Source organism: Carcharodon carcharias, chromosome 9 (assembly GCF_017639515.1).
Source record: "Carcharodon carcharias isolate sCarCar2 chromosome 9, sCarCar2.pri, whole genome shotgun sequence".
NCBI lineage: Eukaryota > Metazoa > Chordata > Chondrichthyes > Lamniformes > Lamnidae > Carcharodon > Carcharodon carcharias.
In genome coordinates, this window is record NC_054475.1 from 38731747 (window position 1) to 38745937 (window position 14191).

The following is a 14191-nucleotide window of genomic DNA, read 5'->3' on the forward strand; positions in this document are numbered from 1 at the left end:
TGAAAAGTTAAATACCTAAATATGGCTGAAGCTTTTGAACGTGAGTGAGGAGAATTTGCATTTTTAGATAAATCAGGGTAGTTTGAATTTCAAAGAGATGGTAGGATATTACACCTAGCCAGAGAAGTGAGACCAAGCAGTGTGTTTATTTTTCCCAAAGGTTACTGGTAGTATTAGCACCATGAAAAGATTTATATTATGAGAAAAGTAAAGTTCTAAAGATATATGGGAACAATGAATTTGCATTTAAAAGGCGAAACATGTAAAAAGGAGAAGAGGCTGTATGTCAGAGAGGAAGGCATTGAACGATCTACCAGATGTCTGAAAAGCCTTCAGTATTTGTACAATAAGCTGCTGTCTACAGAAACCAAAGCTAGAAAAAGCCACTTTGAATTCTACTATCCAGGGTATTGTGTTGACTTGCTTGGATCTGTTTAAAATCTATTTGTTTTTTATGGTTGTCTTAATGGGGGCATAACTGGAAGCCAGATTAATTAGGAGTTTTAAGAGTTATTATAGCAGTAATTTGTAGACCTATGTACGTGCTTGAAACCTTTTCTTTTGTTAATAAATGTTTAACTTAGTTTTGTAAAAAATCTCTACAGTCTTGATGTACTGAATTCCTCAATTACTGAATTCAGGGCATGCAGCTCAAAATAAAATACAAATTGCAAAATCATTGTGACTGTCTGATCAAGTTTCCCTCATGGATTTAATCTGCCTGGCACACATCATATGCCCCATCGTAACATATATCTTGACTTATCATTCATCACTTTGGCTTGAAACTCAGGGAGTACTTATGTTAATCCTGTAATCATTGGAGATGCATTTTCGGCACCAGCATTGGATCTGATTGCCCAAAATTATGTTAGAAAGGCTCAGTGAAAATAATCTTTTTCCTAATTTTGGAAACCCATACTTGAACCTTAGTAAAGGACAAATTATTGAACTTTTACAGCCCAACATCATTTGAATCAAAAAAATGTAAAATGGAGAAAATAATGAACAGCCCCAAATCGCTACCTTACATCCAAATGTTTTTCTGGATTCTTGAGCTCTACTGACCCATTGGTTGATGCGAACTGCAACCCTCACATAAAGGCCTATTGTGCCCTATCATTATAGATAATGATAGAATTAGATGCATTGGTACAGTTAACACATCCTATTAGAAGCTGCTTAGTGTGATCACTGGTATCTGGAACTGTTCAGTTAGTATGATTTTTTTCAAAAAAAAATATTCCTTACTTGTACAAAAGTCAAGTGCAATGTGATTGCTTCACCATATGAACTTGGCAAGTGCAACCAGCCCATGACTACTCAGCTTTGCATCTGCATGAGGTTTATTACAAAATAGTGTATCAGAAATAAAAAGAAATCAAAAGAAACTAAGTGAAATAAATAAAATATGTGGTATTACAATTATGTCACACTTCAATAGAAACCAAAATACATTTTTGGTGTTGTATATTTTATTTTCCACTAACAGTCATTTAGTTTAGATTTATTAGTTTGTATTTTTAATAACTTAAAAGTTCCTAAGGGTGATCACACTAAGTGGCTTCAGCCATCATTCCACTTCTGAATCTGTCTTTCAGCCATACTTCATGCTCTTTGCTATACTTTCCAAAATGAAATGCCAGTGAAACAGAGCGATATCAGACCTATATAGTGTAACATGCAACATGCTGTGACATCATTCTCCATTTAATTGTTGAAATAGAAATTTGTGTTTGGTGAATACTGTGCTGTTTAAGGCAGGGTGCAAAGAATTGTCTTAATATCAGTATAGATTATCTTAATTATCGATTCAAGCTAGACTGGAAGCTCCGACAGTAAACAGATGAGCAGTTCAGGTAAGAATGCACAGATGCTATTAAAGAAATAACCATAGTGATATATTAATATCCTGAGGCTTCCAGTCATCATAGATTATAAGGGAAACTATAAATAAGCAATACTATGAAATTAATCTTGAACATTACTGCAAAATGGGAATTAGCAAATCAGCAGTCTTTTTTATATTCTGCCCAACTATCTTTACCATTTAAGTTAATGCTGATTAGACACTATGTGTTTGCTACCGTCACCGCAGACCAATTTCACCACTACCGAATTGAATGTAACATTGAGGCAGCAGGATTAAGGCAACGTTGCATGCAACATGAGATCCACCACTGTCAATAGTCCGGTTCTAAATGTTCTTCCAATTTTCTCCAGCTGTGGCTCAAAGTAGCGCTTGCCTCTGAGTCAGGAGGTTGTGAATTTAAGTCCCATTCCAGAGATCTGAGCACAAAACCCAGGCTGAAACCTCAGTCCAGTTTCGAGGGAGTACTGTATTGTTGGAGGCGTCATCATTTGGATAAGATGTTAAACTGAGGTTTAGTCTGTTTTCTCAGGTGAATCTAAAAGATCCCATGGCACTCTCTTGAAGAAGAGCAGGGCAATATTTACTTCTCAATCAACATCATTAGAACAGATTAACTGAGCATTATCATACTACCATTAGTGGGACCATGCTGTATACAAATTGACTGTTGCATTTCTGACATTATAACAGTAACTATACTTCAAGAGTACTTAATTGACTATTAAGTGCTTTGGAACATTATAAGGCCATGAAAGGCAGATCATAATTGTAAGTCTTTCTTTTCCTCATCAACATTAAGTCTGAATTAATAGAAAATCAATACCATATGTCTTCCAAATTTCACATTAAGGTGAGAAACCCCTCTAGGTTTACTCAAAGTTGCCCTTGGCATCAACACATCTTAGTCTCTGCTCCCCAAGATGACCTTCATACAAGCACATGCTAATTCCTAATATTAGTTACTCTTATATGTTTCACAGGTGGATATCTATTCACCGAATCAGGCAGCAGGAGACATTCTGTTAATCACAACTGTCTTATTGTTAAACTATAGTTCAGTACAAATACCAGTTTCCACTCTTCCCTTTTGGACCCTCCCCCTGTCTGGAAGCTAATTCCTTACTGGGGAAAAAACAGCTCTTAAGTACAGGCCTCAATGCCCTATCAGCTGCTCTCAATTCACTCTGAAGCTTGTCCTGGTTTACTTTGAAAGGGACCTGCATTTGTAACATTGTTCTTGTATGCCTTTTTTTTTAGCAGTGGAGTCAGCACTATGAACAACCATCCCAAGAGCCAAAGCAGTCTGTCCTTGACTCCTGATTCCTCCCTACACGTAAATTTTTCAGCCAGACCACTGTGGGGTAGCTACTAACTAATGTCACATGTTGACTGATCATGCTTTACATCTCTGCCACCAAGTGGCTAGATACGAAGTTACTGTTCAAACACTGAAAGGTCAATTAACATATCTTCATTTCTAATAAAGTAATCTGGACTTTGTACTACACCAAGCAGCCAAAAAAATGCTTGAGGCAGTACGGTGTTTTATTGGCAAAACAATTATAACCACAGCTATTGATTCACAATAACTGAGTACGTCAATTCCTGTTTTATAAAACAAAAACAGAATTACCTGGAAAAACTCAGCAGGTCTGGCAGCATCGACGGAGAAGAAAAGAGTTGACGTTTCGAGTCCTCATGACCCTTCAACAGAACTGTTTTATAACATGGTATTCTAAGATTTTCACTACTGCTTTGATAGGGGAGTCACATTCCACAATTGTATCCATCTATAATTATGGCGTCTGATTTCCAATAATGTTCATTATGTATTTACGAGAAGCTAGATAAGTATGAGTGAGAAATGAATAAAAGATTATGTTGATAGGATTTAGCATGGAAGGAAGCTCATAACAACAGCATATACTATTTCAGTTGATCAGCCTGGTTTCTCTGCTGTAAATTCCATATAATTTTAAAAACAATTAGCTGGTCCTCCAGGGATAGGACTGACACATGGCAACAATAGATTATACTGCTCGCCATCTTCCCCCCATCTCACCAAGATTTCTAGGGAATGACAGACACATACCCACCAAAGTCTTATTTGCATCCAAACTAAACCACAAATGATTGAGATTAAAAGGTCAGAAGTACTTCAAGTGTTGCTGGTGTAATCAGTAACCAAATGACCCACCTAAACAAGTAATGTTTTAAGAACTTTAGAAAATAAGTAATGAAAATTAGTTAAAAATTAACTTTTTCACTCATTCTAGCCAGAGGAGGCACACGTTCACTCTACAACTTCATAATGTTGAGAATGTATATCATTGTCACCTTTGCCCCTACTTAAGCCCATCCATTCAGAAATCTTATTCATGCTGAAATATTAGGGGAGGAAGTTATCCTTCAGTTGTATAGATCTTTTGTCAGACCTACTCTGGAATAATGCATTCAGCTTTGAGCTAAATACTTGTCTTGGAGCTGGTGCAGCCCCATACTCAAATATACCAACACTGTCCTGAGCAGTTCTCCATCCCTCAACATCTGAGCATAACCCACTCAGAAATCAGCCCTGTACTGAACAACAATACCTCAAATCATCATGTTCAAATCCCTTTGGGTCCTCACCTCTTCCATCCTCTGTAACCTTCTCTAACCCGTGGGGCCCTGCAAGATGTCCGCATGACACTAAATTGGAAAGGGCAGTAAGTCATTCAGATGGGAACATGAAGTTGCAAAGGAACTTAGACTGTTTTGGTGAACGAGCAAAACAATGACAAATTATACAAATAATACTGTGGAGGAGGATTTCCTGGAGTGTGTACTGGATGGTTTTTTAGACCAATACATTGAGGAACCAACTAGAGAGCAGGCTATTCTAGACTGGGTATTGTGCAATGAGAAAGGATTGTTGTGCCAGGTCCCTTGGGGAACAGCGACCATAAAATGATAGAATTGTTCATTAGGATGGAGAGTGAAGAAGTTGAATCCGAAACTAGGGTCCTGAATCTAAACAAAGGGAACTACGAGGGTATGAGGTGCGAGATGGCAATGATACATGGGGGACCTTACTAAAAGAGTTGCCAGTGGGTGGCAATGGCTAATATTTAATGAATGTATGCATGAATTACAAAAATTATTCATTCCTGTCTGGCGCAAAAATAAAACAGGAATGGTGGCTCAGCCATGGCTTACAAAAGAAATTAGGGATAGTATTAGATCCAAAGAGGAAACATATAAAATTGCCAGAAAAAGCAGCAAGTCTGAGGATTGGCAGCAGATTAGAATTCAGCAAAAATGGAGAAAAAGATTGATCAAGAAGGGGAAAATGGAGTGTGAGAGTAAACTTGCAAGGAACATAAAAACTGACTGTAAAAGCTTCTATAAACATGTGAAGAGAAAAAGATTAGCAAAGACAAACTTATGTCCTTTACAATCAAAAATAGGGGAAAATATAATGGGGAACAAAGAAATGGCAGAAGAATTGAACACATATTTTGGTTCTGTCTTCACAAAAGAGGACACAAATAATTTGCCAGATATGTTAGGGAACCAAGGGTCGAGTGAGAGGGAGGAATTGAAGTAAATCAGTATTAGAGATATTAATGTAGTTGAATGTTAAAAAATCTCCAGGGCCTGATAATCTACACCCAAGAGTAGTGGCCCTGGAAACATTGGATGCATTGCTGGTAATCTTCTAAAATTCTATAGACTCTGGAGCAGTTCCTACAGATTGGAGGGTGGCAAATGTAACCCCACCATTTAAAAAGGAAAGGAGAGAAAAAACAGAATTACAGACCAGTAAGCCTAACATCAATAGTGGGGAAAATGCTAGAGTCTATTAGAAAAGACACGATAACAGAACATTTGTAAAGCATTAACAGAATTAAACAAAATTAGCATGGGTTTATGGGAAATCATGCTTAATTAATCTACTGGAGCTTTTTGAGAATATAACTTATGGAATAAATAAGGGAGAACCAGTGGATGTGGCGTATTTGGATTTCAAGAAAGCTTTTGATAAGGTCCCACATAAGAGGCTAGTGGGCAAAATTAAAGCACATGGGATTGGGGGCAATATACTGGCATTGATTGAGAGTTGGTTGACAGACCAGAAACAGAGAGTGGGACTAAATGGGTCTTTTTTCAGGCAGCAGGCAGTGACTAGTGGTGTACCATAGGGATCAGTGCTTGGGCCCCAGCTATTCATGATATATATAAATGACTTGGATGAGGGAATCAAATGCAATATTTCCAAGTTTGCTGATGACACAAAACTGGGCGGAGTTGTGAGTTGTGAGGAGCATGCAAATAGGCTTCAGGGCAATTTAGACCAGTTGTGTGTGTGGGTAAACACATGGCAGATGCAGCAAAACGTGGATTAATGTGACGTTATACGTTTCAGTATGAAAAACAGAAAGGCAGAGTATTAAAAACAAAAAAACTGCGGATGCTGGAAATCCAAAACAAAAACAGAATTACCTGGAAAAACTCAGCAGGTCTGGCAGCATCGGCGGAGAAGAAAAGAGTTGACGTTTCGAGTCCTCATGACCCTTCGACAGAACTTGCGTTCGAGTCCAAGAAAGAGTTGAAATATAAGCTGGTTTAAGGTGTGTGTGTGGGGGGCAGAGAGATAGAGAGACAAAGAGGTGGAGGGGGGGGGTGGGGTGTGGTTGTAGGGACAAACAAGCAGTGATAGAAGCAGATCATCAAAAGATGTCAACGACAATAGTACAATAGAACACATAGGTGTTAAAATTAAAGTTGGTGATATTATCTAAACGAATGTGCTAATTAAGAATGGATGGTAGGGCACTCAAGGTATAGCTCTAGTGGGGTTTTTTTTTTATATAATGGAAATAGGTGGGAAAAGGAAAATCTTTATAATTTATTGGAAAAAAAAGGGAAGGGGGAAACAGAAAGGGGGTGGGGATGGGGGAGGGAGCTTACGACCTAAAGTTGTTGAATTCAATATTCAGTCCGGATGGCTGTAAAGTCCCTAGTCGGAAGGTGAGGTGTTGTTCCTCCAGTTTGCGTTGGGCTTCACTGGAACAATGCAGCAAGCCAAGGACAGACATGTGGGCAAGAGAGCAGGGTGGAGTGTTGAAATGGCAAGCGACAGGGAGGTTTGGGTCATTCTTGCGGACAGACCGCAGGTGTTCTGCAAAGCGGTCGCCCAGTTTACGTTTGGTCTCTCCAATGTAGAGGAGACCATATTGGGAGCAACGAATGCAGTAGACTAAGTTGGGGGAAATGCAAGTGAAATGCTGCTTCACTTGAAAGGAGTGTTTGGGTCCTTGGACGGTGAGGAGAGAGGAAGTGAAGGGGCAGGTATTGCATCTTTTGCGTGGGCATGGGGTGGTGCCATAGGAGGGGGTTGAGGAGTAGGGGGTGATGGAGGAGTGGACCAGGGTGTCCCGGAGGGAGCGATCCCTACGGAATGCCGATAAGGGGGGTGAAGGGAAGATGTGTTTGGTGGTGGCATCATGCTGGAGTTGGCGGAAATGGCGGAGGATGATCCTTTGAATGCGGAGGCTGGTGGGGTGATAAGTGAGGACAAGGGGGACCCTATCATGTTTCTGGGAGGGAGGAGAAGGCGTGAGGGCGGATGCGCGGGAGATGGGCCGGACACGGTTGAGGGCCCTGTCAACGACCGTGGGTGGAAAACCTCGGTTAAGGAAGAAGGAGGACATGTCAGAGGAACTGTTTTTGAATGTAGCATCATCGGAACAGATGCGACGGAGGCGAAGGAACTGAGAGAATGGGATGGAGTCCTTACAGGAAGCGGGGTGTGAGGAGCTGTAGTCGAGATAGCTGTGGGAGTCGGTGGGTTTGTAATGGATATTGGTGGACAGTCTATCACCAGAGATTGAGACAGAGAGGTCAAGGAAGGGAAGGGAAGTGTCAGAGATGGACCACGTGAAAATGATGGAGGGGTGGAGATTGGAAGCAAAATTAATAAATTTTTCCAAGTCCTGACGAGAGCATGAAGCGGCACCGAAGTAATCATCGGTGTACCGGAGAAAGAGTTGTGGAAGGGGGCCGGAGTAGGACTGCAACAAGGAATGTTCCACATACCCCATAAAGAGACAGGCATAGCTGGGGCCCATGCGGGTACCCATAGCCACACCTTTTATTTGGAGGAAGTGAGAGGAGTTGAAGGAGAAATTGTTCAGTGTGAGAACAAGTTCAGCCAGACGGAGGAGAGTAGTGGTGGATGGGGATTGTTCGGGCCTCTGTTCGAGGAAGAAGCTAAGGGCCCTCAGACCATCCTGGTGGGGGATGGAGGTGTAGAGGGATTGGATGTCCATGGTGAAGAGGAAGCGGTTGGGGCCAGGGAACTGGAAATTGTTGATGTGACGTAAGGTGTCAGAGGAATCATGGATGTAGGTGGGAAGGGACTGGACAAGGGGAGAGAGAAGGGAGTCAAGATAACGAGAAATGAGTTCTGTGGGGCAGGAACAAGCTGAGACGATCGGTCTACCGGGGCAGTTCTGTTTGTGGATTTTGGGTAGGAGATAGAAGTGGGCTGTCCGAGGTTGGGAGACTATCAGGTTGGAAACTGTGGGAGGGAGATCCCCAGAGGAGATGAGGTCAGTGACAGTCCTGGAAACAATGGCTTGATGTTCAGTGGTGGGGTCATGGTCCAGGGAGAGGTAGGAGGAAGTGTCTGCGAGTTGACGCTCAGCCTCCGCGAGGTAGAGGTCAGTGCGCCAGACAACAACAGCAACACCCTTGTCAACGGGTTTGATGACAATGTCAGGGTTGGACCTGAGAGAATGGAGTGCAGTAAGTTCAGAGAGAGACAGGTTAGAATGGGTGAGAGGAGCAGAGAAATTGAGACGACTAATGTCGCGCCGACAGTTCTCAATGAAAAGATCAAGAGAAGGTAAGAATCCAGAGGGAGGGGTCCAGGTGGAGGGAGAATATTGGAGATGGGTAAAAGGATCCGTTGAACTGGGAGAGGACTCCTGCCCAAAGAAGTGAGCCCGGAGACGAAGACGGCGGAAGAAGAGTTCAGCATCATGCCGAGCCCGAAATTCATTGAGGTGAGGGCGTAAGGGTATGAAACTAAGTCCTTTGCTGAGCACTGAACGTTCAGCATCGGAGAGGGGAAGGTCAGGGGGTATAGTGAATACACAGCTGGGGTTGGGATTGGAAGAAAGGGTGGGGACGGAGGAACAGGCAGGGGTGGAGGGTCCTAGATGGGTGTTGGTGTCAATGAGTTGTTGCAGCTTGCGTTCCTTAGCACTTGAGAGAAAGAGAAAAAGTTTCTTGTTGAGGCGTCGGATGAGCCGAAGGATAAAATGAAACTGGGGGCACGAGTATTATTTAAACGGTGAAATATTGGGAAATGTGGATGTCGAAAAGGATTTGGGTGTCCTTGTACACCAGTCAATGAAAGTAAATAGGCAGGTGCAGAAAGCAATTGGGGAGGCAAATGGTATGTTGGCCTTCATTGCAAGAGAATTTGAATTCAGAGAAGGGATGTCTTAGTGCAGTTATACAGGGCCTTGGTGAGACCACACCTGGAGTATTGCGTGCAGTTTTGGTCTCCCTACCTAAGAAAGGAAATACTTGCCATAGAGGGAGTCCAGTGGAGGTTCACTGGGCCGATACCACGGATATCAGGACTGTCGTATGATGAGAGATTAGTTCAACTGGGCCTGTATTCCCAAGAGTTTAGAAGAATGAGAGGGGATCTGACTGAAACATATAAAACTCTAACAGGATGAGACAGACTGGATGCAGGGAGGATGTTTCCCCTGGTTGGGGCAAATAGAGCCAGGGGCCACAGTCTCAGGATCTGGGGCAGGCCATTTAGAACTGAGATGAGGAAAAACTTCTTCACTCAGAGGGTGATTAACCTGTGGAATTCTCTGTAGCTGAAATACTAGGGGAGGAAGTTATCCTTCAGTTGTATAGATCTTTTGTCAGACCTACTCTGGAATAATGCATTCAGCTTTGAGCTAAATATTTGTCTTGGAGCTGGTGCAGCACCGATTCACCATAATGATATTGGTACTTAGAGGTTAATTAAGTGGAAAGTGTAGTATAAACTTGACTTGTATTTGTTTGAGTATAGGAAATTGAGAGGTGTTCTAATCCAAGTTAAAATGTTAAAGGATTTGATAGGGTTGATGCAGAGAAACTATTTTTTTCTGATCGGGACAATCAGACAAGGACAAAAAAATTTAACCTTTGCATTGAAGCTAGTCCATTGAAGTTGAAATCAGGAAGCACTTTGAGTAGTAGAAATTTGTATCACCCTTTCCCCATAGACTGTGGATGCTGGAACAATTGCAGCTTTCAAAGCTGAGGTAGATGGATGTTTAATAGGTAAGGTTATCAAGGGATATGGAACAAAGTTGGGAAAATGGAGTTGAGTTGTGGGTCAGCAATGGCCTAAATGAATGAACGAATCTGTTCCTAATCATATTCCTAATGTTCTGTCACTCCACTTCTCTCTCCTACTTTATGACCATATTAGAACTTACCTCTGTTTACATTTTTAATCATCTCTAATATCTTCTTTGGTCCAGTCTTAATTATTGTCTGACTGTACTTAGGATATTTTCCTGCGTTAAATGCCCCATATAAATACAAGCTGTTCTTTTTGAGAACCTCATGGCCAATCATGCAACATAGCAGAGTATGTTCTGCTGCTCATGTTTTTTTTTTAAAAGAAAAGGATCATGTATACAAAACCTCAAAGAAATAGAATCAAATCCTGTAAAATTATACAAATTGCCTCTGGGCAGAATTTTGCTGTCAGCGAGCAGGGGGCGGGGCCCGCCTGCAGATGCATAAAATGACGCTGGATGACGTCAGGCAGAACCCCCGACATCATCCCTTCCCACTTAAATTTTCAGGAAGGTGGGGGAGAAGCAAAATCAGCTGCAGGCCCGCCGACCTGTCAATGGCCAATTGAGATCAATTATACAATTAAAGTACCTGCCCACCCAACCTTAAGGTTGGTGGACAGGCCAGGAGCCCCAGCTGCAAATAGATAAAACATGAAACCTCATCCACTGGCGGGATGAGGTTTCATGTAGGGTTTTAAAAAGTTCAATAAAGTTATTATGTAAATTATGAACATGTCCCATCTCATGTGACATTGTCACATGAGGGGGACATGTTAGGGAATTTTTTTTTTCTATTTTTCATATTTTTCAAAGTGTAAGCGATTTCCCTGAGGCAGCATTTTGCAAAAGAGCGGACTCTCGGACTCTCGCTTTTGGGAATCCACCACCCCGCCCCCCCACCCCCCCCACCCTCCCACCCCCAACCCGCACAGGAAGTGCATAGCGCTTCCCACCGGACGTCACGCTGGGCAGGCCTTAGTTGGCCCACCCACTTAAAATGGCGGCGGAGCCTGTTTCTGTTGTCCCCGCCTGCCTGACAGGCAGAAAACCCTACCCTCTAAATTCAGAATTTAGAATAGATTGGCCAATGTTTGTGCAAACGTAGATGCGGCAAGTAGACAGTTTTTGGCCTACTGATTGAAGGGGGCCATGCATGGGCACAAAGGCTGAAGAGGAAATACTAAAAAGAAATTAGATTGGAAGGATAAAATTTTATGTCAACCCTTTTTAGAGTTATTAAGGTTTGGTGTGCTCTACAGTATTTTCCAAGAAAAAATAGGAAGCTAAAATTCAAACATATTTAGTATACAGTCAAATTTAAGTCCATGCAAATATAATGGAAACAAAATCTTGATGTTAGTATCAAATATCAACTCATTCCTTTTATTGTGTTGTATCAGCCATTCCTGTTATATGCAAGTGTGTGAATGTGTTAAATCAGCAACATCAATGCATCTCCCACCCAAACTAGGGTTAAATCGTACTTTACCCTTTTGTTTATAAGATGTCGAACTCCAGCATCTTGAGCATCATCCTTCTCAAACACACATCGCTTGCTTGCAATGCCTTCTAATGGCCGGGTCAGATAGTTAGAAGGGGATTTCTTTGACTTGATACTATCACTTCTCTGAAAAGAAAACATTAAATGAAACCCAATAATGTGCCTAAAACACTAAGTGGAGCATGAATCACTCTTATTCTCAATTGCATGGTTTTGCCTTTTATTTGAAAATTAAATACATATATCACATGTAACCCCGTCACTCACCTGAATTGCCTTTGCATACTTTTCAAGTATGCCATCAATCTTTGTTGAAGGAGATCTGGATGGAATCCTTAAACTAGCACTGTTGGCAAAATTCATACAGTGAATCACCAGAATCTTCACAACTAATGCTTAATTCATTGTATTTTCCTATATTCTATTAATAACACTTCAGTACACTCACCTTCTTTGGAATGGCTGGCTTTTCACCTCTGGATTTGTAGCCTTGAAAACAAAATCTTTGTGTTAATTACGCAGATAATTTAGTTTCTACAGCAGTGGTGGGCAACATGCATGTGGCCCATCGGGGTTCTGCGTGCAGCCTGGGAGACATTTTATTGACCGTTATCCACACACAGGGTTGCCAGATTCCGCTGGTTTCCATCTGCATAGTTGTTTTCCTACCGGTATTACTAAAGTGATACACATGCAAAGCAAGGGCACATGAAGTAAGCTGCATGCTGATGGCACACAGCATTGACTGTAAGAGCTGTGGGCTCCCTCTGCATCCAATCAAAGTGCTGTTATGGCTTAATTGGCACGCCCCGCAAATCTTTATTCATGGGGTCATGGTCAGTGCAGATGCCCAATCTTGTGGCCCATTGAGCTGAAGGAGGGCCACTCATGCGGCCCACTCACCAGCCCAGGTTGCCCATCACTGTCCTACAGTGTTGCTTCTTCTTCCACCAGCTTCTCATCTCCTCTAATAAGTAACCATGTGACAAACTGCCATGGAAAAAAAAGCACAAGAAGTGCCCATTCAGGTTCAATAAGCTTGCTGGCTTCAACAGAAGTGTACAATCTAAACTTGTCAAGCGTTCTCCCTGACACATTGATCTGCTGAAATCAGTTAATAACCATCGGTAACATTTTTAGGAAGGACAACTTTGGATTTCCTTCCTGACCATCAAAGAAAATCAGTCAATTCCTCAAGGTATCCAAACTTGATCGATCGCATTCAACAGTTAAACCTTCCATAGTCCAAGCACTTCCAGGTGGAACCTTCCACAAAATGCTTATCTATGGAATTTCCATAGGGTTCTCCCACCATCACTTCAGTGGAGGACCGGGAGAAACCCTACTGTTTATTTAGACTGTCCACTAACCTTCTACGGCAGTTCGGTGGGAGATTGGAAGAATTGAACACAAATGATGCCCCTTAATTAGCTATGTCCGTGCTTAATTAATTTTCCTTCCAAAATGTAATCACATTTTGTATAAGAAGTTTATGAACTTTCTCAAGAGGTAGCTTGATAAGATTGCACATGCTATAGTTACAAATTTCACCCCTTTATACAAGTACAAAAAATGAGGGTTATACAGCCGTATTCATCTGAGTATGAACAATTGCTGGGCATGGGGTCATTACAGGGAGCTGTGGGTTCACTAGTCAGGGAGGGAGTTGCTACATTAGGTTGGAGGGAGCAGCAGATTCCTGTAAGGGTTCAACATGATATTGAGACTTGTCTTTTCAACAGTCAGCCCTAGGACTGTTCTATTAAGAGGACTCTGTTTGCATAAGGGGCTGATCAACAGAAACAAGCTTCATTTCTCTTGGTGATTTCCGAGTTGCTCATGCAGCCCACACATTGCTTGCTCTGACTGGGTCAAATATATTTGCTGTAGTATTGCTGGCTGCATCCTGACAGGGGATATTTGTAAGCAGTTAATCAACATGATCATTCACTATTTTTGCTTATAATCTATTACACACGTCTACAATATACTGAAACTACTGAAACAAATTACTATATAACTTAGCAAACCGGCGGTCCATGTCAATAAGGCACTATAGGTCTGATTAAATTCATCGCTTTGATTACTCACCGCATTGCATAACCAACTGTTAAATCATAGCGATCATAAACATTGTGAGGCAAGTCCCACAAAAGCTTAGCACTGGACTGTTTGGCGAATTATTTGAAAGCATCTACTTTATTTTCTGTACTTTATTTCCTAGCCGAAAAAGTGCCCACATTTTTTAAAAAAATTGCACCACCCTGTTGATACATATTAATACATCTGTTCCTAGATTATCATTCAACATAAACACAAAAACTGCTGGAAAAGCTCAGCAGGTCTGACAGCATCTGTGGAGAGAAAGACAGAGTTAACATTTCGAGTCTGTATGACTCTACTTCAGAACTAAAGAGATGTAGAAATATGGTGAAATATATACTGTTT

At 41.6% G+C, this 14191-nt stretch overlaps 1 protein-coding gene across 5 annotated transcripts in view; it reads right to left on the reverse strand.

Annotated features, from left to right (window-relative positions):
• Nucleotides 1-14191, reverse strand: part of LOC121281807 (ladinin-1-like) — a 107322-nt gene that overhangs the window by 30357 nt on the left and 62774 nt on the right. For all 5 annotated transcript variants that reach the window (XR_005943934.1, XR_005943935.1, XR_005943933.1 and 2 more), the window contains exons 7-9: nucleotides 12192-12232; nucleotides 12011-12089; nucleotides 11732-11869 (exon numbers count right to left, since the gene is read on the reverse strand). Coding sequence is in view for 2 of the 5 variants with exons in the window: in XM_041194811.1 (XP_041050745.1) it covers nucleotides 11732-11869; nucleotides 12011-12089; nucleotides 12192-12232 (258 nt within the window). In the remaining 3 variants the exon portion in view is untranslated. The remainder of the gene's footprint in view (nucleotides 1-11731; nucleotides 11870-12010; nucleotides 12090-12191; nucleotides 12233-14191) is intronic.